Genomic DNA, 25250 nt, shown 5'->3' on the forward strand with positions numbered 1-25250 from the left:
AGAGGGCGCAGCCGGCTCCCCGCGTTACGCTGGTGCCGCCTCTTCCCCACCCCTGCCCCTCCTCTACTCCCGGCCCCGGCGCTGCACGGCCTTCTCCCAGACCTCCACTTCCTTCTCTCCCGCCGAGTCAGTCTGTCCTGCCCCTCCCTCCCCGCCGACCGACGCCCCCTGGCCTGACGTCACCAGCCCGTCGGCCAATGAGCGGAAGCGGGGCCCGGGCTGCGGCGTGAGTGTCAGAGGTAGCAGCCAGTAGCCGGGGGGAGGAGGCGGGCCGAGGCGGGCCCGGGAGTGTGAGAGGGAGCGCCAGCGCGCGTGGGGAGCCGCGGGCGGGCGGGCGCGCGGTGCGGGGGGCGGGGGCGCGCGGGCGGCCCCTCCCCCTGCCCAGCTCCGGGCGGGCGCCGAGAGCGGTCGGAGTTTCCGCACCCGGGAGGGAGATGCCGCCGCGGCTCGGGCTCCTTGCAGGTAACGCGCGGGGTGGCCTGGAGCCGCGGCGGCGGCCCCTGCAGGGCTGTGCGCGGCCGAGCGCGCTGCGGGGCGCGCGGAGTTGGGCGCGGAACGGGCTCGGGCTTCCCGCGGCCGCTGCGCCCCGAACCCTGCGGAACCAGCCGCGGGGGAGGTAGGGGGACGCGGCTGGAGGAGTTGGCCCCGGCCCCTCTGCGGGCGGGTGTCGGGACCTGGGCCGGGCTGTGGGCTGCTGCCGGGGCAGGGCTCCCTGGCCCCGGTGTAAGCAGAACGCGGGACAAAGGGAGCGGCGGGGAGGGGACGCACCGTGCCTGTTGGCGCCCCGGGGCGCCACCTCCTGTCCCTCGCCCGGGACTGTGGTCCCCACTCCCCCCAGCCCTTCCCGCCCCAGCTGGGCGGCCGCTCCCTCGGCCCGGGGCGCCCCACGCGCCTGCATCACGCCCCGGGAGAGGCCACCTGGTCGCGGTGCCCAGTCCGCGCCAGCGCACGCCCCGCGCCTGCCCGCCAGCTGTCAGCGGCGCCGGCGTCTGCTGTGCACAGCCGGGCCGTTTGGCCGCGGGCCCGGGGTTAAAAGGCCGCCACCCCGCTGCGCGGCGAGCGCCCGCCCCTCGCACGCTCTGCTGCGAGGCGGCGCGGGAGGGGCGAGTGAGCCGCGAGTTTGCAGCGTGGACTTGGAGTTTGGGGGATCGGAGCAGGTGGCGCACCCGCCGCCTTACCCCTGCGCACTCCGCAGGGCCTCTGGTTTTGTGGATGTTGTGACTGTGGGTTGGGGGGTGGGAGGGAGGCGTTCCTTGTATTTAACCACACACAAAAGAAGGGAGGAGTTAGAGGAGCGAGCTAGTCAGGGCCCTGGGTAGCAACCCACTCTGCACGCTCCCCAGGACAGCAGATGGATGGGGAGAAGTCCTCGAGAAATAGTTCTAGTATTGATTGACAGGATTCCCACCCAGTCCCCTTGCCCTGCAGTCCCGACCCCGCCCGACTTGCCCCAGACGGGAAGTGGGGTTACCCGCGGACTTGGAAGGGAAGATGGCCGCGGGCTGGCAGGCTGGAAACTTTCTGGGACAGTTGAGCAGTGGGTAGCTGTTAAAATGTGAATGTCGAACCACACACGGGCTCAGCCCTCGGGTGTTGTTGAATTAGAACACGGGAAGACAGTCACCCAGAAGAAGAGACCTTCAGTAGCACTTTGTTCAGCCCTCTTTTGGGGGAGGGCGGTGGAGATGACCGACGCCCCTGCCTTGAGGGCCCCGCATAGGAGAAGCCGGATCAAGGTTCCCAGGCTCCTGTCAGGCCCATGGATGCGGGGGCAGAAACGATCCAGAGGCTCTGTCTTCTGTCACACTGACAAAGGGCAGCTGCCTGTGTGGACGGATTTTTCCTGAAGAGGTAGAAAGGCTGGGCAGAGGCCAACAGGCCCCTCCATGCATGGGGCAAGAATATTCTTCAACAGGTGGCTGCTGCTCATTTTTCCAGTGTGAATCATTTGGTCTTGCTCTCCCCATTCCCCACTTCTGTAGTCCAGGCTGTGTCTAGCTGTCACTGCATCCCCGGCTTTAGTGGTGTTTAGTTTCGGGAACCCTCTTTGAGGTCTTTTTGACGCTTTCAAAAAGGCTAGTTTGTTTTAACCCTCTGAAAATGGAGGGTTGATACTAAAATTCTGAGAAATTTGCAATGACGAGACCAGCGTCTTTCCAATTTCAGTTACTGTTTGGGGCCAGTTAATTCTGAACAAATTGTGAAGTAGACACGAGTCAGATAGGGATCAGAATATCAACTTTATTGTTGGTAAAACTGAATGGAAAAAAAAAAACAAAAAACAAACTGGATAGAGCGTTCTGCTTGGGCCAAGGCGGAGGCTGCTTTGGAGCTCCCTTCTCACTCCATAAATTGAATTTAGCCATCCCACCAAGGCCAAAGAGCCGGGCTCAGCAGAGGGCCCATCAAGAGACCAAGAGAGGATGAAAATGTTCCCTTCTGTTTCACCACCCTGGTACGAACAAAGTGTGAAGGGGAGCGGTCCCCCATTCTCTGCCACCTCATGTGGGCAGGGCTTCTGTTACCTGAGTGCCAAGCCTGGCTCTGATCATTGCCGAACAAAGTTCATTTACTCTTTGCAGAAGGGGCGTTGGGAACAGGGCCACTGTGTGTGGCTGTGTAGTTGATGCAAGGCACAAAGACCCTGGACCAAGAGAGCTGTGGGCTCTGGGGTCCGCCCAAAGGAAGGGGCACCATTTTCTCAATTGTACCAGGTCACCTCATGGCCTAATGATGTCCCTGCTGGCAAGCTCGTCTGGAATAAACGATTGATGGCAGTGTGGATAGTCCCAAGTCAGGAACTAGGCACCAGGAACTAATTTCTCCAAAGTAATAATAAGGAAAATGGGAACAAATTATTTCCATACATTGTCTCCTTTAATCCTGACCACAACCTCCTCAGGTTTTGCAGATAAGGAAACAGATCTTAGAAAGATGAGTTTTCTTAAGGTCATACAGCTAGCAAGTCCAGATTTGTCTGTCTCTATAGCTAGTGTCCTTGAGTTTCTAACACTTTGTAACTTTTTTCACATTTGTCAAACAAAGGTGTTTTCTGAACTCTTCCAGTATATAATTAATAGTAAATTCCTTAATTGCAAACATATGTGGGTGTTTCAAGGGCAACAAAGAAGGAAGGGACCTTGGAGTCCTATCTAAGGGAGGAGGAGCTCCCAGAGGTAGAAGAGCAGGGAAGACATACTGAGGATGAGAGAGCCAGCCAGAAAGAAGAAATAATGTAGGGGGTGGGGGGTTGAAAGCTGGTGGACCAGACAGAATCGAGGTTTCCTGATATCCCTGCAATAGAAGAGCAAGAGGAGCTCATCTGAGATTGCCTGAACCATGCTGTTTGTTGACTCCAAAGAGCCCGGGCCTGTCCCACAAAGTCACCTCAGAGGTTCAGGCCTACAGTCTTCTTTGCATGTGCCTCTGCACCAAAATAATTAGAAAATAATTAGTCCCTGTCTCAAACAATCTGAGATGGAGATAGTAACTACTTTAAGAGCACAAATTATCCCCCAATTCAGTCTTCCTCTAATGCCATTGGAACCTCACGACAACCTTTTCTGAAGTAATATTCAAATATTTGGGGCTAAAGTCGATAACATAAGACCAGTTACATGACCACTTAAGAGCTCATACTTACATTTTAAAATAGATGTAAGTTATTTGCTTTCCTCCACATGAATTTTCTAAATCAAAGAGCAGTTTTATTCCCCTCATGTTAAGTCATGGTACTTTCCAAACTCTTCCATTTTTTAAATTTTAAGTAGCAGGAGTAATTTCTTTAGCTAAAATGTAATGGTTAGGGCTTGTGTAATGAGCTGTATTAGGCTTGCAGCTGTAATTTGGATCTTCGAGCAGTTGTTTATCCTTTCATTGGAAAATAAAAGAAGGCACTAGACAGTAGCTAGAATATTCCCCCAGCACTTGCTGAGAAAATGCCTTACATTAGGCCAAGAGGCTCGAGGGACTGGCATTGAAAGAGTTGCAGAGCCTTTCGTCTCTGCATTATAAATCCAAACCCTTCCAGCCCCTGGTCAGGAATGGTGCTACCAAAGAAAGATATATCTCTTTGACTATTTGATCTGTCTCTGTGGGTTCACTCAGATATATGTCTATAGAAAAGATGCCCGTGGCCCAAGATGGCCTATTTTGCTGACTTCCCATTGATTCCGTAATCTAGGGCGTTCGCTTAGAGATCAGGAAACAAATACATCTAAACTGCCTTCCCAATTAAGGGACCTAGGATTCTCTTCCATCTCAGCACAAAAGGAATGGGGCCAGGTCCCCTAGTAGGGAAGACAGGAGCCTAAGTCCCCATAAACCAAATTCTAAAGGGAATTTCCAAAAGAAGTGAGTTCTCTGTGCTTTCAGCCTCATTGAAGAAAACATTACTGATAACAGGTAACCTAACCTAACATTTACTAAAGCCATTTAGTGTTCTGAGCACTATAGGTGGGTTTCTCCTTTAACCCTTGTGACAACCATCTAAAGTAAGGGCAGTCATTTATCATTCTCATTTTAGAGGTGAGGAAGTGAGGCATGCAAAGATTAAGTTTTCCAAAATTACACAGGATTGGAAACCAAGCAGCCTGATTCAAACATGTTCCTGATAGATACAAATAAAGTATCTATTAGTTGTGAGGTGGGAAAATGAAGTTTGGCAGGTAGTTTGGTATCTGGGCAAATTCCAAGTCAAGAAGCTGTTAGACACCTCTCTGACTGGCATAGGAAGTGGACTCAGGATAAATGGCACACACAAGGTCCTATAACTGATTAATGGTAAGACCAGGAGACAAAATTTTCTGGCTTTAACATTTTTGCCTATTTGAAAGAGAAATTATTGACTTGGTGCCTTCCCTTATGATTTCTTTCATATTCACTCTAAACTCTTCTTGCTCCACGTTTTTATTTAACTTGCATGTGTCTCTGAATCCTACAAATAAATAGACTGTAAGCTCTTCGGAGTCAAAATCACATTTTATACCTCTCCCCACCCATCCATCATTTGTTAAGACCCAGCAGTGAATATTTGTTGATATTTCTTCATTGAGTGAAGAAAGATGGTGACTTAAAAAAAAAAAAAAAAAAAAAAACAACTTCGTAGGCTGGTTCAAGGACTCTAAAAAAACAATATGCCTTATTGGGTTGATCACTATAGGATTCCCTTAAATCAGTGTTTCTCAATGGTAGTCCAGCATTGGAAACCCAGCGGCTTCTGATTTGGTAGGTTATAGGAGAGCCCCAGAATCTGCATGTGTCTCAGGTAATCCTTCTGACTATAGAATCTGAAAATCACAACCCAACATTTATGACTGTATTCCTATAAAGTCAAGCAAAAGTGACTAGCTAGCTCTTATTCACTTAAGATAAAGATGTTCACTGCAGAAACATTCCTATCAAATGCACTGATGAATATTTATCTCATGTTACTTCGTTGCAGATTTCTAACCAGCATAATGCTGGAGCAAGAGGCTGGCAGCCTGCAGTCTTCAAAATGGCCGAGCTGGATGTCGACTTGGGTCACATCATTCCGTCTTCTCTTCTTCCTACTCTCTGGGCTAAGTTAGTAGTAGGATTTGTTTCCCTCATATGTTTTGCACGTAGTTATGATGGAGAATTTGTCTTTGATGACTCTGAAGCTATTGTTAACAATAAGGTTTGTATCTTAATTCTTTTCTAGTAAATTTATATTAACCACTTGCCTATGTCTCAAAGCTAATCTAACTTTGTGTTGAAATGTTCTCTCTTAAACTTGGGTTTACCATTTGCCTAGGCCCTAACTACTCTTTTCCATCTCCTTCGGATATCATCCCCTTGATTTGGTGCCTCTTTTATTGCTGGCTTCCAGGTCTCCAACCCCTGCCAGACCTCAGTCTTTCTTTCCCCTTTCTACCTACTCTCTGTGAGCCCCCCAGTCTGCACGTTTACCAGAGGAACCATCCTTCTAAGATTACAAAGCAAGAGTAGTAACATTGCAAACTAAGTATTTCCAGTTTTGTGAACATTTTCCATTTATTAAAAAAAACACACACATTTGCTGCATGATGGATGCATCCAATCACCTGCCACCAAAAGGTGCATTCTCAGCAGCAGGCGGAGAGCTGGCTTCTTCTTTGTCCTTCACTGATAGCATCAGGACAGCCTGCTGACAGCTGCTGGAGAAAGAGTAGTGTGCAGCTCGTGAATGCTGCTGGTCCTGCTCATTACATGTTTTGAGACTCAAATTTGATGAATTTGCAAAATCCACATCAGTTTCGCTCCCAATAGGTGCTATATCAGCATAGGGAAAAATGGTATTCTTTTTTGCTTCCTAGCTAGAATAAAAAAGGAATAAATAGGTTTGTGGGAAAAGAAGAAAAAGATTGAAATGAGCTAAAAGAAAATCAGAACAAGAAACACAGTGGCAGGGAGGACCTAGAGGAGAAAATCTGTGGATGCTGGCACTGGGTAGCGCCTTTGGTAGCTTACAGATCGAGTTATTTCACCGATATTGGTGAGTACCTTAACCAATAAAGATGACTTAAAGGAATATTCTAGTCTTTCTAGTAAAAGTAAGTGAAGCAACTCTTTGAAATGCTGTTGTTGAATGCTCTTAAAAATTTGGAGTCATGGATTCTACCAAATGAGGAAGAAGTCATTTTCATATTGAAAATGTTGAGAAAAATTTGCTGTGCAACAATAGTGTATCCTGTAGGGAATATGATTGTTTTGCAGAAACTTAATTTGTAACATAATGTAGCAAATCTCCATTTTGGCGACACAGACTACAGTATTTTTGATGTTTGTTTTTAATTCAGGTTCTTCACCTGTAATTTTCCTCAGGTTCACCTACCAGTTACTGCAAATGTTTCTGTTTCAGTTTTTTTAAAACTGTTTTAAAAAAAAAAGATAAAAGGAGTTTGTAGCACTAAGCAACTATGTCACGTTGGTGACTTAATATCCACAACGTTGCTTTTTTAATCCCTGTATTTATTTTATTAAGAGTGTCTTCACTCTTCCCCCTTTTATAAAGCAGAAGATACAGAAATTGTTAACACAGAACCTGTATCAAAGAACCTTGGTCTGCAGAGCAGGAAAAAAATATGAGCATCAGTTTATGTGGGGTGCCCTGGTATATGGGTGTAATTCTCTTCCTTTCCGTGTGAAGTAAGGCAGATGAAGCCATTTTGTGGGTCAGCTGAGCATTGTCTTGGCAGTGTTTTCGGGAGCACCACACTGTGCCCTTTTGTGAGCTTGCAAGCTCCCTTTTGTCTTTCCTGTTTAATGAAAGGCACTCCTCCGTTCATTGGCATTTTGCCTATGGTAATGTGAAACAGGCTGATACTGCATTTTATTGGTGTTAAAGACTGTTTTCCAGATGCTTCCTTGTACTGTCGAGTTGCCTTTTTTGCTCAATGAGATGATGGTTTTCCTTGAGACAGTTGAGTTAGGAATTTCAGACACAATACGTATTTTCCATAAATCATTATGAGGATTAATTGCCCTTCAAGTAGTTTGTAGACTACACCAAATCGAATATTTAGAGTTTCTTTGGTGTTCATTTTCTTTCAAATGAAGGGAAATGTCCTCTGCTCAGTCACTTCACAACTGAACTGGTACTTCTGTGGAAATAGGAAAGAACTTCCAATTTTGTAGAGTAAACTAAGTAGGTGGATACATGATTGTAACCAAGTATCTAACAAACCCTGCAGGGACTCATTATGCCCAAGCCTTCTGGAACCAGCACTCAGTGGACCATGAGACTCACCCTCTGAAGTGGGTACCAGGTGGCCAATTTTGCATTATTACCTGTTCTCAAGCCTGTCCCTTTGACTCTCCTGGCACGTACACAGCAGACACTGAACTGCACTGAGTGTGCATCCCAGACATTTGTTGCTCTTTTGGGCCACCGGTCAATTGACACACTTCTTTTTGGGCCATTCCCCACCTTATTATTCTTATAAGCTGGAAAGACCAGCTAGGATGCGGGCACAGACTTCAGGCCCGCCTGGCCCATTGTGCCCGATTAGTGGTTTCAGGAGCTGGTCAAGCAGAGGTGGAGGTTCTGAGGCCACTGGGCAGGTGTCCAGAGGTATGATTTGTGGTTGTGCTCCTGGCTGGAACCTGGTTTTCCAGCCTTCTCAGCAATTCTGTGAGCCTTGCTCTGTCCTTTATAACATTCTGTCATTGCTTACATCATCAGATTTGATATGGGTTCTTGACTGATAACCATGCAGGGCTTAGCCCATCATAATTTTTAGTCCCTAAGATGTTCCTGTTTAATTATGTTTTAAGGAGAAAAATAACACTCAGTTTTGTAACTTATTCCACAGTGCCTTGTTTTTCTTTCTTGTTATACACAGTTTAAGCAGTCTAGTTTCATATTTTATGTATGAAAAAAATACATTTTTAAGCATCTGCAGTATAGTACCAAATTAAATTACCTCAGCAGTAAGGTTTTGATTTTTTAAAATATTTGATGGTTTTGTCTTTAAGAATTATGTGAATTTTTTTTTTAGCTTTACAGTTGGCTGAACTCATCATCAAAAATATAAAACTTTTAAAAATATGTGTTTCTACATTTACATTTTAAACTGGAATATTTTTGGCATTGCCTTAATAATTGGATGGATATAAAAGAGTAATGGTGATCTTATTTATCTCTGTGGTCCATTTGTTCATTCAACATGGATTAAGCACCTTCTTGGTACTCCCAGCAAAAGCAGGTATGGTCTGGGCCTCATGGTGTCTAGTGGGCAGACAGATAGCAACTCTGTGATCCTAACTCACCTGTGTGTCAGGTGCTATGAAGGACAGGTGGTGAGATGCAGTGAGAACCATGGAAGGGGAGTGGAGGTAGATCTGCTCAGGAAGGAAGGGATTTGATGGCTGAGCTATGAACAAGGAGTGGAGCTAGGATCAACAGGAGGAAGGGATTTGATGGCTGAGCTGTGATCATCAGGGTAGGGCAGAGGCTTGTGCCTGAGCTTTGTGGGGACTGGAAGAAGCATGAGTGCAGCAAGAACCCAGAGTCAGCCAGGGTAGGCTGCAGAGGCTCTGGAGTCAGGTCAAGCATGTGGGAAACGATTGCAGTATTTTAAGGACTGCGTGATGTGTTCTTTTTTGTTGTTGTTGTTGTTTGTTTTTGTTTTTTTTTAAAGATTTATTTTTATTTATTTCTCTCCCCTCCCCCACCCCCATTGTCTGCTCTCTGTCTCCACCCGCTGTGTGTTCCTCTGTGTCCACTTGTATTCTTGTCAGCAGCTCCGGGAATCTGTGTCTCCTTTTGTTGCATCACCTTGCTGTGTCAGCTCTCTGTGTGTGTGGTGCCATTCCTGGGCAGGCTGCACTCTTTTGTGCTGGGCGGCTCTCCTTACGGGGCACACCCCCTGCACATGGGGCTCCCCCATGCGGGGACACCCCTGCATGGCATGGCACTCCTCGCGTGCATCAGCACCGCACATGGGCCAGCTCCATTTTGAACCGCGGACCTCTCATGTGGCAGACAGATGCCCTATCCACTGGGCCAAGTCCGCTTCCTGTGATGTGTTCTGAGTTGCATTTTGGAAAGAACAATGTGGAAAACGTCAGAGGGCACAGGTAGATCCATTAGGAGGTATGACTGTATCATGGGTTAGAGAGAATTGTGGCACAACCCAGGGCTTTGATGGGAGAAATGGAGAACAGTGGGCAGATTTGAGAGCTCTTCGGAATGTGATAAGAGGACCCTGTGATGGTTTATATGGGAGTGAAAAAGAGGGGCCACAGGGTGACTCTGGTTGTTGGTGGCACATGTGGATGGACTAAGACGGTGACCACTGGCAGGGGCCAGGTGGAGAGCATGACTTGCATACCTCTGTGTGTGTGTTGTTATTGAAAGAATTCTATCAGGACCCTTTTAACATTGTGGGGTACTTGTCAGAGTGGTTTTCTGAATAAAACCTATTTAGAAAAAAGAAACAAAACCATTCAGATTGCTGTTCCTCACTAAAGAGCAAAAATGTTAGATAATTTTTCATAGTCTCTAGATTATTTAGGTTTTTGTTTATCATGTCTTCAAAAATCATCTTGACTTTATTTATACATGTAATATATTCTTCATGATAAATTGTATTTGGGAAAAGAGGGTTTTAATATACCCATATGGTATGCAAAGTATGTTACTCCCATTTTGCAGGTTACATGGATTGATCAAGAAGTTAACAAATAGTGTTACTGAGATAAGCATTTAATATTCCACTTCCACTCAACCTTCTTTGCAAATCAATTTATGTTTTCTGAGTAATTGTCTTTGGTTCTAGATCAGTTGTGATTCTTGCTTGCCAGTAAAAGAAAACAACCCAAGTACAAGGCATTTAAGCTGTAATAGGGAGCAAGACAGAAAAACAAAATCTCTTATGTTCTAGAGGAAAGAGATGGACATAAGCAATTTTAAAAACAAGATCTTTCAGAAAGTGGTAAATACTAAGAAAGCAAAACAGGTGCTGTGATAGACATTGGATGTTTGTGGAAAGTCTCTCTGGAGAGTGACATTTGAGCTCAGATGCAGGTGTGGGATTGACCTCTGGTGTGACTTAATTGGGGCTCAGACAATGCAGTGGACCCAGCGCCTCTATCTCCTGGCTCTGTTCCTGTGAGCTGGCTTCTTTCTCTGCTCTAGCAGAGCCCCCGGCAGGCCCAGGCTTACATCAATGAAAATCAATTCCAGAACGTGTTTGAAGAGGGAAGCAATGCTTTCCTTGACTGGATTTAGTGTTGTCAGAAGTGCAGAAGGAGAATGTTCCTGGATTAGATCAGCAGCTCAGTGCTGTCATCAGGGGCCCAGGCTCTTCGCATATTTTCATTCTGTCTTCCCCATTATACTGGCTGGGGTTACACTTGTGTCATCTCTGTCACAAAATGACTACCACAGTGCTAGACATCCCATCTAGACAGGACAGTGGACAGCTGAAGAAAGGGTATGTTTTGTGCTTTCCTTTTTATCACGGAGGAAACCCTTTCCCAGAAATCCCTGAGCAGACTTCTCAGGGCCCAATGGGCAGAGTAGTTCACAGGATTAGTCTAGGAACCTAGTTTAAAAAATGTATCTAGCAGTTCCCACATCTGTGGAGGAAGGTGGGAATGTGCCAGAGAAGGATAATTTGGGAGAAGGGAAGTTGGGCAACCAACAGTGCCTTCCACAGCGCACATCGTAGGCATTCACTGTTGTTTTTTTAGAATGAATTACTGTCTCTTTTTCATGCTTTGTGGTTAATAACTTAAGTAACCTCCCCAGCAAGATTTTACTGTTTTCTCTATTGCAATTCTTTTTCTTGGTTATAGCTATAGAAGAGAAGAGAATATTTTTAAAATACCCTCCTTTCCCCATCCCCAACTCCAAGATGTTCAAACCCAAATTACAAGAAATATTGTGAATAATTAAAAACTACCTTCTCTGAAATAAAGATAGTTTGCCTGTTCACCTTTGTAGAAGTCTTGATTCTCCTGGCACACAGGGATTTGTGTGGATGGAAACTTTTTCAATAGCAATAGTGAGGAGCCTGAAGGACACAGTGCCTAAAAATGAACTTAAAGTTAAGAACCTAATTTTTTACAAAATTTATTGTAGTAAAACAAAAGGTAAAATATGTCATTTTAACCATTTTGTGTACATTAGTAGCATTATTTATTTTACTATATGGCACAACCATCACTACCTTTCATTTCCAAAACTTTCCATTACCCCAGAGACTCAGTACCCATTAAGCATTAATTCCCCAGTTCCCTTTCCCCTAAGCCTCTGATAACCTCTAACCTACTATTCTGTCTCTATGAATTTACCTATTTGGTATATTTCATACAAGAGGAATCATAAAATATTTTGTGTTTGGCTTATTTTACTTAGCAAAATGTTTTCAGGGTTCATCCATTCGGTAGCAAGTGTCAGAACTTCTTTCTTTTTATGGCTAGGAAATGTTCCATTGTATGTATACAGCATATTATGTTTATCCATTTATCTATTGATGGTCACTTTGGTTGCTTCTACCTTTTGGCAATTGTGAATAATGCTAATGTGAACACTGGTGTACAAGTATCTGAGGGCAACTGGTTTTTATTTATTTAATATCAGTGTTACAAGTTACTCATTTAACAAGAAGATAACTGCAATAACAATAAATCCTCTTTGGTCCATGGTTACACTCACCCCTGCCCCTATTTTTGTTCAGTCTTGAGGGATTTGGAATGATGTCCACTCTGACTGCTTCAGGCTGAGAAGGGATGTAGATATTATGGGTCAGAGGAATTAGGTTGAAGATACTCCTTGCTTGTTGGGTGGGCCTGTCCATCTTCATCATTTTGTTAGTTGTCTAGGGCAAGCCAAGGAACTGGAGAGCAGGAGTTGGCAGCATATCTGCTGGGTTTCGGGATTTAACCGCCATATGAACAATCTGAAGGCTTTAAGTCTCTGAGAAATAAACTTAACAAGTAAAATGAAAATTATAGGCTCCAATAAAAGAAATAGAAGAATCATGATTAGGGGATTTATAAATAAGTATAACTGTTATATTGGGGAAATAAATTTTCATACGTTCCCAGATGGGGCCCACCAAAGAGGTGTTGATTCAGGGTGGCCCTGTGCCTTGCCTTTGGTGTCCACACTTCCCCAGGGCCTCAGGAGCACTTTTGTTTGAGGCTTTGATTACTGTGGCAGTTTATGATGTCTGGTTAAGACCCACCTAAGCATACCCTCCTGAATCCCTTTGAAATCTCTTAGCCACAAAAACTCTATTTTTATTTAATGTTCCCACCCTTTAATCAAGGGCTTTCTCCAAAATGGGTCTGTTTGAGAGCAACTAAGTTTAAATAACACCTGGATGGTCCTGTGTTTGGAATGAGAGCTGGTACTCCTTATAACAGATTGTTCTCGTCAAACTAAAAAGTATGTTGATGTCAAGTCTGGGCTTGCTTCTGCAGGAGCCTTTGATGGTTACTTCCTATTAAGATGGGTCCAGGCTGATAGGGGAATGAAAATGCAAAGCCCTGCTCCTCTTCCTGGGGGGCAGCCTGGATTGGATTCCTTCCTTCCAGATCCAGTGGACATCCACGTGAAGAGGGTCAGATGGTTCCAGAAAAGGCCATTAGGGCATGATTACTTCTTTATCCCATGAATAAATAATGTTTCTAAGGATTTGGGTGTTAGTGAGATTCTGCCTTGGCTGTCCCCACCCTTCATTTCCTTTTGTCCAGAATGTTCTCTGCTGTGTTCCTGCAGGACCTCCAGGCAGACACACCCCTTGGTGACCTGTGGCATCACGACTTTTGGGGCAGTAAACTGAGCAGCAACACCAGCCACAAGTCCTACCGGCCTCTCACCGTCCTGACTTTCAGGTGAGGTATGACAGCATGGGTTCTGTGGAAGGGTTGTGCCAGGGCTACTTGCATGTTAAAATGTTACCAGAGTTGGTGATTCAGCAATACCTGTGTGGTTATAAGACACCACAGATAGGTCTCTCCAAAGAGCATGCAAATTTGTAGAATTGGTGCCCAATTATTAGGAGTGAGGTAATAGGAATATTAAGATAATATTCATGAGGAAAATTTCCTTCAAAAACATAAGGTATGTGTCTTCTACCATTTGCAAGCCAATATACAAAAGCAATATGAGAGGAAGCAGCTGTGGCTCGATCCGTTGGGCTCCCGTCTACCATATAGGAGGCCCTGGGTTCGTGTCCCCTGGCCTCCTTGTGAAGGCAGGCGCGTCCGCAGGCTGCTGAGAACCGCTGACAAGGATGCTGCGGAGAGCTGCCAGCCCGCAAGCTCCGTGGAGAGCAGACTCAGCAAGGTGACACAACAAAAAGGGAGACAAGCAAAAATGTAGAAGAGCATGCAGCAAATGGACACAGAGAGCAGACGGCAAGCAAGCTGCAAGGCGGGGGATAAGTTAAAAAAAAAATACAGACATAAGAATGCACAACGAATGGACACAAAACAGCAAGCAAAAAGCCGCAAGGAGGAGATAAAAAAATACATATATGAAACCCAAAACTCCTTTCCCCCATTAACTAGGGAGCTATTTCCATTAAATATATTTATTCACTTCATAATAAATACATATTTTATTTCTCAGAGAAACATGAAAATGATGAATTGGACCTATTGGCAGTCAGAATAAGAATCTCTGACAATGAGATGGTGCTTCATTGTGTAGTAGTAGCTGGTTGACCTACTGTAAAGGAACTCTTTTTTTTAATAAGCAAGTTATACAACTGTCTAAAGTCCAGGTCTCTATAATTAGGGTTTTTTGCACTTAAAAAACTGTCTACCTTTCCTTCCTCTTTTCCTCTGCACGTATTGACATCCCTCTCCCCTTTGCTGTGCCCTCTTCTTCCATTTTTTCCTATGAAATTAATTATGCTCATATCTTCGCTTCAGCCTTTTTAGCTTGACAGGCACTATTTATCTTGACGCTATTTTTTGCCAACCTTGCACCAAGTCTTTCTCATCTCCTTTTAAAGTTTTCGCTCACAGCCTTTTCCTCCAGATTGTTTCCATTGTATTTTGCATGTTTCTGTGCATCTAATGGGAGCATGGTGTGTTTACTGCAGGATTAACTACTACTTGTCAGGCGGCTTCCACCCAGTGGGTTTTCACGTGGTCAACATCCTCCTGCATTGTGGCATTTCTGTTCTCATGGTGGACGTCTTCTCAGTGGTGTTTGGCGGCCTCCAATACACCAGTAAAGGAAGGAGGTTAAACCTTGCCCCCAGAGCGTCCCTGCTGGCTGCGCTGCTGTTTGCTGTGCATCCAGTGCACACAGAATGTGTGAGTATCCCGTGCCCGTGGCATCTGCATGTGTGTAAGGTGTCTGGAGGTCGTCTCGCTTTCATTAAACAGCCTTTTAAAGACCTGTGGGAAGTATACTCTGTATGCCCTGCCAGACATTTGAAACAATTATTTGTAGATTGAAGCTTTTGCTCTTAAGAACTCAGAGTACCGTAAACACGTGGAATGGTATAGCATAACGGTGTGGTGCGCTCTGTTGACACTTTCTGCTTTGCTTGTCTGGCAACACCAACGATAAAGGTGTAAGGGTTGAAGAGCAGTCAGCTTAGGGGTCCAAAGGCCAGAGGGCAGGAGCCTTTCTTCAGTGTGGGCCTGATGTACTTTTCCTATGTTAGCTGAGAACTTTATAATTTATTAAATACTTTCTCATATTTAATTGACTAACACAAAAACTCTGAGATCAGATGAGCAAGTATAACAATTTCCAACTCGCAGATGAGGAAATGGCCCAGGAGGATAAATAAAGGTCTTGCTCAGGGTCAGTCACGTAGCTGGTAAAGGGAGGACTTGAATTAACTCCCAGTCTTCGACCCTTGAGGCCCAAGCTGAGGAGATGCTGGCACACCTTCAGCTGAGCTGGAGCGTGGATCCCCACGTCCTCCTGGGGAATTGCTATGGAAATCGCTCTACCTTCCTCCTCCTCGCTCTCTTCCTGTACTTCAGGCCCACTCCTGTGAATCAGAGGTGGAGAGATCATTCTTCTCTTCCCCTCACAGGTGATAAGACAGCACCTGACAGGTGCCTCATGCTGCTTTCCTGTGGGCTGCATCTTTATGCCATGGAGCAGCAGTTGAATATATCTGGTACAAACTGTGTTAGAATTTATCTGCACATTTGTAGCGTTTTCAGGAAATACCCAGCCCCCATCCCCATATAGCCCTTTGAAAATTTAAGTCAGTGTTTGTTGAGGTAAAAGATTTTATTTTAATCATTAATGCTGTGAGTGTAAGGTACCTGATATGAATTACTCTCTGGTCTTAATTATTTCTCTTACAATAGACTTCTGCATTTAATATGTATTTAAATACCCACGTTTAACCAATTGAAACCAATAAATTTCAACACATTTAGCAGGATTTCTATTTTTTGTGTCTGATTTTATTAAACTATTGGTTCTTTGGTATCAAGAATATTGTGGAGATGATGCTATCCCAACCTGTTCCTAATATCTTATTACTTTAAAGCTTTTAAAAATAATTCTTAAAATTTTTTACTTCAGCAAATTCAGAGGACTTAAGTGCTTAATGGACTAGAAACTGTTGTAAAAAATAGTTATAAGCTGTTTATTTATATGAATGTGACTGAATTAGATTTTGCTCCAGTGTGTGTTCTCTTTAATGGGCTAAATATTTGCTGGGATGCAGAAATAGTGTGCAATTGATCATAAATAAGAGACTTTCTGGAACAGTACTGATTTCACTGTTTGGTCCTTGCCTGACTTAGTGTGATCTTAAAAGTAAAATGACATAATTGAATTGTTAACCAAAGAAGGTTTTCTAACATTCTGATTTTAAGTATTGAGAAGTTAGTTTATTAAGTTTTTAAGTGCCAAGTATAACCAGATGTGCTTATACACATGAATATACATATACCTCAGGTAAATGCAACCTCTATCTAAGAATATGTTAATCCCCAAATTCTACATTCCAGAACTTAGATCTTTAATAGGAAAGCTAGGGAAATCTACCTATAGGAGGGAAGGAAATATTTTTAAAATTTCTTCTTCTCCTTGAACTATTTCCCCCCTACACACACACCCATTCCCTGAAAGACATTCAAACTCAGGTTATGAGAAATATTTATGTGTAATTAAAATTAGCATTCCTATGACAAAGATATTTTATATGTTTACCTTTCATTGTTATGGCAAGTAGTCAGTATTCAGCTTCCTCTTATCTGCAGTCCCTACTCTGCATTTAAACCCAGCTTTTAAAGTGAGCAAACATTAGGGCCACCCAAGAAAACAGATGGAAAAGAGCTTCTGTAAGGTTTCCTGGCCGGTATCAATCAGGTACCCTTGTTTTCTGGGCTGTTGGTTGGCCCAGAGTCTTGAACAACAGCCCTTGGACATGGCTTTGCCAGACTGAATGTTCATCTGTTCTGGGATGAGAATAGGGATTCTGGAAGTGCTTGTGCTTCTGCTTATTTTTATTTATTTATTTATTTGCGGTACCCGGGCTGGGGATTGAACTGGGGACCTCATGTGGGAAGCCAGCATTCAACCGCTGAGCCACATCGGCTTCCCTGTTTACTCTTCTTAAGAGGAAGTAGTGCAGTGGAGGCCATTCAGAGTTTACTAATATAGATTTTTAACTTTATATTAATGTTCATGTGATTTGTGTCCTTAACTTCTTGACCACAACACTGAAAATGTTTCTGTCCACGGCAAATAAGAACTACTCTTCTAGGTTGACCAACCATCCCAGCTTGCCAGAGATGGAGGAGGTTCCCAGGGCTTGGGACTTACCTCTTTATAACTGGCATAGTCCCAGCAAACCAGCATGAGTTGATCATCTTACAGGCTTCCCACCTCCAACTGGTAGTGCAGTAATTGTAATCAGTTGTTATTTGCTTCTCAATTGATATGACTTCTCTCTCTCTAAAATATGCTATCCAGACCAGTCTGTGTTATCTGTAGACATACAGGACCTCTGGCGGGAGCTAGTGGAGGGAGGAGGGGCTAAGGGACAGGGTCGGGAAGCCCCTGCTCTGGAGCTCAGCCATCTTGTGTTGCCATCAGGATGGGGCCACCCTGGTGGGCTCCCCCGATGCTGCCCCTGCCACTATAGGTTTTAGTTTTCTTTTTTCTCAAAGCATTAGGAAAAATTTCACATTGTCTGATTTCAGGCATAAGACAGAGAAGCCCAGGCCTCCTTAAGAGTTCTGCCCTTTCAGTGAACCCAGAGTTGAATACTGAAGGAAAGATATGGGGAAATATTCCTCCTTTTCCCCTCATTCCTATTCCTTTTTACTGGCCCCCGTGACAATTGCTCCTAGTGGGAAAGCAATGAGACCAACTGCTTTATGGATTCAGGGGGAGGTTACAGTTATTTCTCAAGAAAAATCTCATAAGAGCATCTCATAAGAGCCTTAAAAAAACTTTGTCTAAAATATATGTATGATGCAAAATAAGAAAAGAAAAATAAAATCTCTCCCTACTCATGCCCATTCCCCCAAGCAATGATTGCATGTAATACATCTTAGGAAAACATTTAAAAATTTCTACTATGAAATCTCTTTTTTAACTTATGCTGCCAAAAATTCATTCTAAGTACTCAGTGCTCTTTTACTTTAAAACACTTGCCATACTTCTAAAATTTAGTTTTTCTTGATATCAGACAACTTAATATACATTACTTAAATACTTAGGAGTCTCTTCAACAATTAGCAAAGTTAAAAATGTCTGTTTTTTAAAAAGTTTATATTTAACACTCATTTAGTGCTGATTTTTTAAATGTGTCTTAGCTTCCCAGAAAATAAGTGACTTAGACTAGTCAGTTTTGTTCCTATCCCTATTATTTATCTAAACCACTTCCCTCTTCTTCATTCATTTCAAAATATCATATCTCTCTCTGTTTCTCCGACCTCATGCACACATACACACATCCATTCCTCTGAACTCTTTGGTTTAATGATCTCCTTAGATGAATTTCTCTGGATTGACTTTATTTATTTTTAAAGATTTATTTCTCTCCCTTTCCCCCCTCCCCAGTTGTCTGTTCTCTGTGTCTATTTTGCTGCGTCGTCTTCTTTGTCCGCTTCTGTTGTTGTCAGTGGCACAGGAATTTGTGTTTCTTTTTGTTGTGTCAGTTCTCCGTGTGGGCGGGGCCACTCTTAGGCAGGCTGCACTTTGTTTCATGGTGGCCAGCTCTCCTTACGGAGCACACTCCTTGCGCATGGGGCTCCCCTACGCTGGGACTCCCTGCATGGCACAGCACTCCTTGCGTGCATCAGCACTGCACATGAACCAGCTCCACACGGGTCAAGGAGGCCTGGGGTTTGAACCACAGACCTCCCATGTGACAGACAGATGCCCTAACCACTGGGCCAAGTCCGCCGCCTGGATTGACTTGAATTACTTTATCCTCTAAAGGTTTTGGGATTCCCTTCTACCCTCAGGCACTGTATCTGCAGCCTTGAGATTGTCTTAGTTTGCCACAGAGCTGCCAAGGCAGTATACTGGAAATGGGTTGGCTTTGAAAAGGGAATTTGTTTGGGGTAAAAGCTAGTAGTTCTGAGGCTGGGAAAATATCCAAATCAAGGTATTACTAGAAATGCTTTCTCACCAAAGGTCGGCTGCTGGTCGGATCCTGGGCTTCTGCCACGTGGCAAGGCAAAATGGCGGATCTCCATCTGGGCCCCTGCCTTCTCCTCCAGGCTGCTCTCGGTGTTCAGCTGTGGGTGATCCGGCTAATGGCAGAGTTCATCTCTTCAGCTTTGGGCTGCTCTGTGGGCCTAGCTTCACAGGGGGCCTCTTTCCATGCCTCTGTGCTCAGCTGATTGAGAGCATACACAGCCTCTGGCCTCCAGGACCTCTCAACCTCTTGGGGCTTCTTTGTCTTCTGTGACTACAGGTGATCCTAGAGTCCTCTCACATGGCAGGGTCAAAATGGCAGCTGTCTTTCTCTGTTTCTGCTTCCAGTTCTCAGTTTATATAAGACCCCAGAAGAGGGCAGAGACCTAACTTGGTTCACGCCTCACTGACATATTCCAATCAAAAGTCCTAAAGTGATCTAATCAGACGTGATCTAGGGAGCAGATGTGGCTCATGCAGCTGAGCTGCAGCTTCCCACATGCAAGGTCCAGGGTTCAATCCCCAGCCCTGGTACGGCAAAAAAAAAAAAAAAAGTGATCAAAGATTCCTTAATTGAATCTACTGCAATCAACAGGTCTCACACACACAGGAATAGAATAATTTTAAGAGCTTGATCTTTTCTGCGATTCACAAAAAACTTGAAATTATCACAGAGATACTCTCTGCTTCCCCTTCCATAGTTCTGGGAGAAAGACCCCATAACCAGGATGCTCGGGCTACTTTCTCACTGACCCCTATTGAGCTACTGTGTCCTTTTCCTTGTACTATTCCTATTTATAGAAAAATGCTCTGGGGTTCAGGAAGGGCACTAACACTGAGCCATTACCTACTAGGTGCCCGACTTAGTTTTGTTTAGCTCTCTACACTTAATGTATCCTGATTTAGTGAGTTTACATCCCTGAGTATTCAAGAACGCTCATTGGACATTCGTTTCATTCATGAAGTAGTTATGTTGTTGAACCCTCCAGCATACTTGTTCCAGCGTCTGGTGACCCTTGATTTTGTTCTTAGCTTCCTTCTCAGTAGGTTTTTTTCATGTGTACAGTATTTGCAGGTTCGACTTATTAGCTCAGTCATTCCTCTTAGTGATTACATGAACACCATGTGCTGCCATGTTCACCTTCATCAGGAGTTTACAGTTAAAGTAGATAATAGAGCTTATTTCATACCTAACCAGTGTAGATGGAAGCTGTTCCTAGAGCATATTAGTTTTATCTATTTTATATGGAAATGTAAAAACAGTATATGAATTCATCCTTTTTAGTAACAAAAAATCCTCATATTCATATATTCTCTAATTTTCATTAATAGAATAGTACTTTATTCTTCATTTCACATGTCATGTATCTGTCCATTGAAAAAAAGTAGATTAACCTACTAGCCATTAGAACAATATCACTTTCAGGTGCCAGTTAGTACAGGCTTCCATACAAACTAGATCAATACTCATGATCTTTTGTTGCCATGAAACATTTGGAGAACAATTTTTGGAGTAATGATCCCTAAAGAACTAAAAAGAAATATTACATCTCTTCATTTCACTAAGGCAGAGGGGAGGGTAGATTTCATCAATGTGGAAAGTAGGGGGAAGGAAATGGTAGATGATTACATGCTAATGCTAGAAGTTTTATTATTTTTCCTTCTTACTTGTTAACAACTTTTGAAGCATTCTGCTTTCTAAATTAACCTGTGCAATCAGTTTTGGTGTGAAAGGAGGAAAAGATGACAGAGGCAGCTTTGAATGTCTCTCTCTGTCTGCCTGATGACTTTTAACACTTGTTTCCCAAGTACATGTCTTTTCAAAACCACCTTTATATCCTTTATGTGTCCAGACAAAGTTTGTTTTGTGAATATCATGCCCTTTGAGCCCATAACGTTTCCCAATTGAAAATCTACTTTAGGGACATCAGAAGGCTGGGTCTCCAGAGCTCTTGGGTGGAGCATGCTAAATAATACAGCATTACTGCACACGTGCAGCATTATCTGTGTACAGCTCACAGAATATCTTAGTGATAGGTTAAATCCAATCCAGTTTTCTCTTGGAAGCAGTTAAGTCCTAGACCAAAAAGTGGAAAAAAACACAATTATACGATAACACCACATGTTTGTTTCACAGTTGTACAGGCTATTTTAATAAGCAGAGTCTGATAAGCTGTTGGTTTTCTATTTCTGAGGAATTTTTTGTGTTTCCTTTGTTGAGGATTTGTTTCAATGTTTTTGTAAACCTTTTTCTCCCCCCTTCTTTCAAGGTTGCTGGTGTCGTTGGCCGTGCAGACCTCCTGTGTGCCCTGTTCTTTGTGTTATCTTTCCTTGGCTACTGCAAAGCATTTAAAGAGAGTAAGCACTACATTTGGCTTCTTCATTTTGTGTCTTCATGTTTTTGTCCTGTTGAACAATGCTTTAACAGATTTGAAATTACAAGTATGGAACATTTTCTTTGAGGGAATGTGGGTTAGAAAGTATAAACTCTGTTTAGATACATCTGTTTACTCCATTGCTTTTTCTAATAATACAAAGTTCAAACATAAATGTTCTTATGGGAGTATCCTGTTGAGTGGTTAAATGCTTCTTTTCTTGATACTCAAGCAGTTATGATTGATTTTTGCTATTTCACTTCTAGCAAAATCATAGGGGGAAAAAAAACTGGTTATTTTTGTTGTAGTATTTTTAGGAAAAAAAATAGAAAATGCTGGAATGTATAGCTTTGGACCTGCATCTGTACTACTAGGTTCTTGTTTTTTCATTGTAGTATTATTAATACTTACACAGTAACTCATTGTTGAAACTGATAAGCTTAAGTGACCAGTTGTGGAGAGTGAGCATAATATCTGGTCGTTAGTATTAGTTGTATTTATTGAAATTCAGCAGAACCCTGGATAAGTCTGCTCACTTTATGGATTCTGGTAGACCCCAAGTTAAAGCATACCTCCCAAATTGTTCTATAGTAGGAATTGGATATGATACATTTAGCTTATTTAACAGTTATAAATAATGGTTTAGTTTCCATTTCTGAAGAAGTTAGAAGTTTATAGACTATAAAATGCACTCCTGATGTATCATAATCAATTATTTGAATTCTGGTGGGGGAAGGGAAAAGTAGGGAAAGCCAGAGGAAAGATTTCCTGTGGACTGTTGGGGGAGAGTGGTTAGGCAGAAAGAAGGAATTGTACTTTGGCTTCCTTCGGTCTTTTATACAATGTGTCTCAAAGCTTAGGTGTGGTCCTGGGCTACTATAGCTTTAATGTGCTTTGTACACTACTGCTGTACTTGGGTTTCCTGTGTGAATTAACCTCTTGTTAATAATGAAGAACAGAGCACCTCATTCAGAATTCTGTGTATGCTGGGGCTAGTAAAATGAGCTAGATCGGGGGTTGGCCATCTAGGATGCTGATCCAAATCCAGCCTATCGCCTATTTTTGTATGCTGGCAAGTTAATAATAATTTTCACATTTGTAAGTGGTTGGGGGAAAAAAACAAGAATAATATTTCATAACATGTAAAAATTATATGAAATTCAAATTTCAGGGTCCATAAAAGAAGTTTTATTGGAACATACCCATTTGTTTTCCAGTTGTCTGTGACTGCTTTCTCCTAACAATGGCAGATCTGAGTATTTTCCCCTCAGTGCCTAAAATACTTACTGTCTGGCCCTTTACAGACAGAGTTTGCCATCTCCTGGGATAGCCGATCCACAGAATAGCTGTCACCATTCGAGTGGTTTCCAAAACAAAACAAGATGTTGGTAACAACCACTAATAGGGGAGTTTCCAGCAGAAAACGTCTCAGTTCTGAACGTAGATGGCTTTGCTGTTAATAGAGTTAGCATTCATTGGCCATAAGTCTTTAATCACTATAACAATCTTTAAGGTAGGTTGACTTACTTTCTCCACTTTCCCTATACCAGGACTTAGAGTTTAAGTAACTTTCCCAAGGTCACACACCTATTCAGGACAGAATTGGGTTCACCTTTGAATCCGTCCAACTCACTCTAGGCTGATAACCAAATGCATTGTGTTGTGCTGCTTCCCTGTCCTCATGGGACCCAATGAAATAAACATTTCAAGACAACAATTTAAAATAGCCAGGTGGTCTATTAAATTCTATTAAAGATTGTTTCAAAAACAACCCTTTTCTTTTAGAGACACATGCTGAAATATTTATGGGTAAAATGGTATGCTGTTTGTGATTTGCTTCAAAATAATTTGAGAGGAGGCAGAAAGCTGGTCGAAATATAGGTGAAAGAAAACTGGCCACGAGTTGATAATTGTTTAATCTGCATGATGGAGACATGAGTGTTTATATATTAGTATGTCTACTTCTATATGTTTTTTATTTTTTTAAAAAAGATGCTGTTTTTCAAAAACGTTGTTTTTAATCAATAGATTTTGGTGACACTTTTTTAATCCTTAAGACATATGTATCTAAAGCATTTATCTGAAGATAATATTTTATCTGAAGGTTTCTTTTCCTCCCACCATCATACAGAACAAGTGACTGTTTAATTCCTTAATTATTTTAGTTATGAAGTTTGGAGGGAATTTTTAAAAACCAAAATGTAATAATATAATTTAGCAATTAAACATTACTGGAATAAATTATAAACATTTTAAAAATATTTGTTATAAAAGAATATAGGTGAGCTATGTATATAACTTCTATATTATGTTACTTATAGACCACCTACATTCCTTTATAACAAAATTTTTCTTGTTGTTAAAATGAACACCTGTGAACTCATTTCTCAATTTTTAAAACTTTTCTAAAATTAGAAGAATTTTTAAACCTCTGGGGGAGAAGCTATGACTCAAGCAGTTGAGCACCTGCCTCCCACATAGGAGGTCCTGAGTTTGTTCCCCATGCCTCCTAAACATACACACACACACACAACAAGAAAACAAGTGAAAAAAACAACTCGGGAGCCAATATGGCTCAGTGGTTGAGTGCCAGGTTTATTCCCTGGCCCCTGAACCTTAGAAACAAAACAAAAAAAAACACTTAGGATCACAAACTGTATTTTTAGCCCAACTAGCTTTCCTCAGTTTCCAGAGGTAGGTTGGGATGGCTTCTCTAAAACCTGTGGCTCCACTGAGACAGAATGGAAGTGGAGGTGATTCCAGGGCCCATGACCCTCCCGCTGCTCACTCAGCGCTAGTTTCCATCCGCCTACTCTCCTCCCATTCACTGCTATTTTCTTACCACACCAAGATAAAGCCACCACTTTTTTTTGACATTTTTTGACACAGTAGAGTTGGAAACAGTTGAATAAACAACTCCAGTATAGAAAACAGAGGCAATTTTTCTTCCCAAGACTGGAAGGTCACTTAGGAGTAAGCATGCCCAGCCCTTTCTGGGGTAGGGATCCCCCCACCTACCATGAAAGTAAAACTCTCGGGAGACCCGCTGTCCCCAGGGACCAGTGGAGGGTTGCACCTGCCCAGCCTCATGATGGGCCCAGCATCGTAAAGTGGCTTTTTTGTAAGACTGTGACTCTGTAATGGGGTCAAGAGGGGGGGGCCATTTACTACCTCACTCTTGGGCTCATTACAAATAATGGTATTTCATGTTCTTAAGGTTGGCAGTTAAATCTGAGTATGCAGTCTCGTAGGATAAAAATGTATCAGTAGTCATATTTTTCCTGAAGAAAATTAAAAATTAAGTCTGTCGGCTTTTCTCAAAGACAACTGTTTCATGAAGTATCATTTTATTAATTTTTAAATATCCTGCCTTAAAGCAATTATTCCTTATTCTGGATAGATTTCAAAGCCATCAAAAAGTGCTTTTTGAACAAAGTGCTAAATGTTGAGAGATTTAACATATAGGCTACATCATTTAGAAGATATAATAGGACATCTTACTACTTCTAAAGTTTGCTCTTATAAAATAATGGAAAAACTATCATGAGACTAAAAATTCTCTGTCAAGTGAGCTGCTAATTTTGTTAGCCTCCTTTATGGAGTAGTCTCACAGATTGTTGAAAAACTAAATGTATTTTACATTATTTTCCTGGTTCCTTTTATTAACCTTTCCTCTGTTCTAATTCAAAAATGTGTGTATTCTGATAGGTGTATCCCTTTTTAATTCATTTGTAAATTACAATGTTATTTCCAAAAAGTCATATATACAAAAGACA

The 25250-nt window shown here is 42.8% G+C and overlaps 1 protein-coding gene across 3 annotated transcripts in view; it reads left to right on the forward strand.

Annotated features, from left to right (window-relative positions):
- Positions 1-334: 334 nt before the first annotated feature.
- Positions 335-25250, forward strand: part of TMTC4 (transmembrane O-mannosyltransferase targeting cadherins 4) — a 77891-nt gene continuing 52975 nt past the window's right edge. For all 3 annotated transcript variants that reach the window (XM_058276453.2, XM_058276454.2, XM_058276456.2), the window contains exons 1-5: positions 335-462; positions 5444-5659; positions 13235-13350; positions 14568-14784; positions 21370-21457. In XM_058276453.2, the coding sequence (XP_058132436.1) occupies positions 5498-5659; positions 13235-13350; positions 14568-14784; positions 21370-21457 (583 nt within the window). In that variant the 5' untranslated portion in view covers positions 335-462; positions 5444-5497. The remainder of the gene's footprint in view (positions 463-5443; positions 5660-13234; positions 13351-14567; positions 14785-21369; positions 21458-25250) is intronic.

The sequence above is a fragment of the Dasypus novemcinctus genome, chromosome 15 (assembly GCF_030445035.2).
Source record: "Dasypus novemcinctus isolate mDasNov1 chromosome 15, mDasNov1.1.hap2, whole genome shotgun sequence".
NCBI classification, from domain to species: domain Eukaryota; kingdom Metazoa; phylum Chordata; class Mammalia; order Cingulata; family Dasypodidae; genus Dasypus; species Dasypus novemcinctus.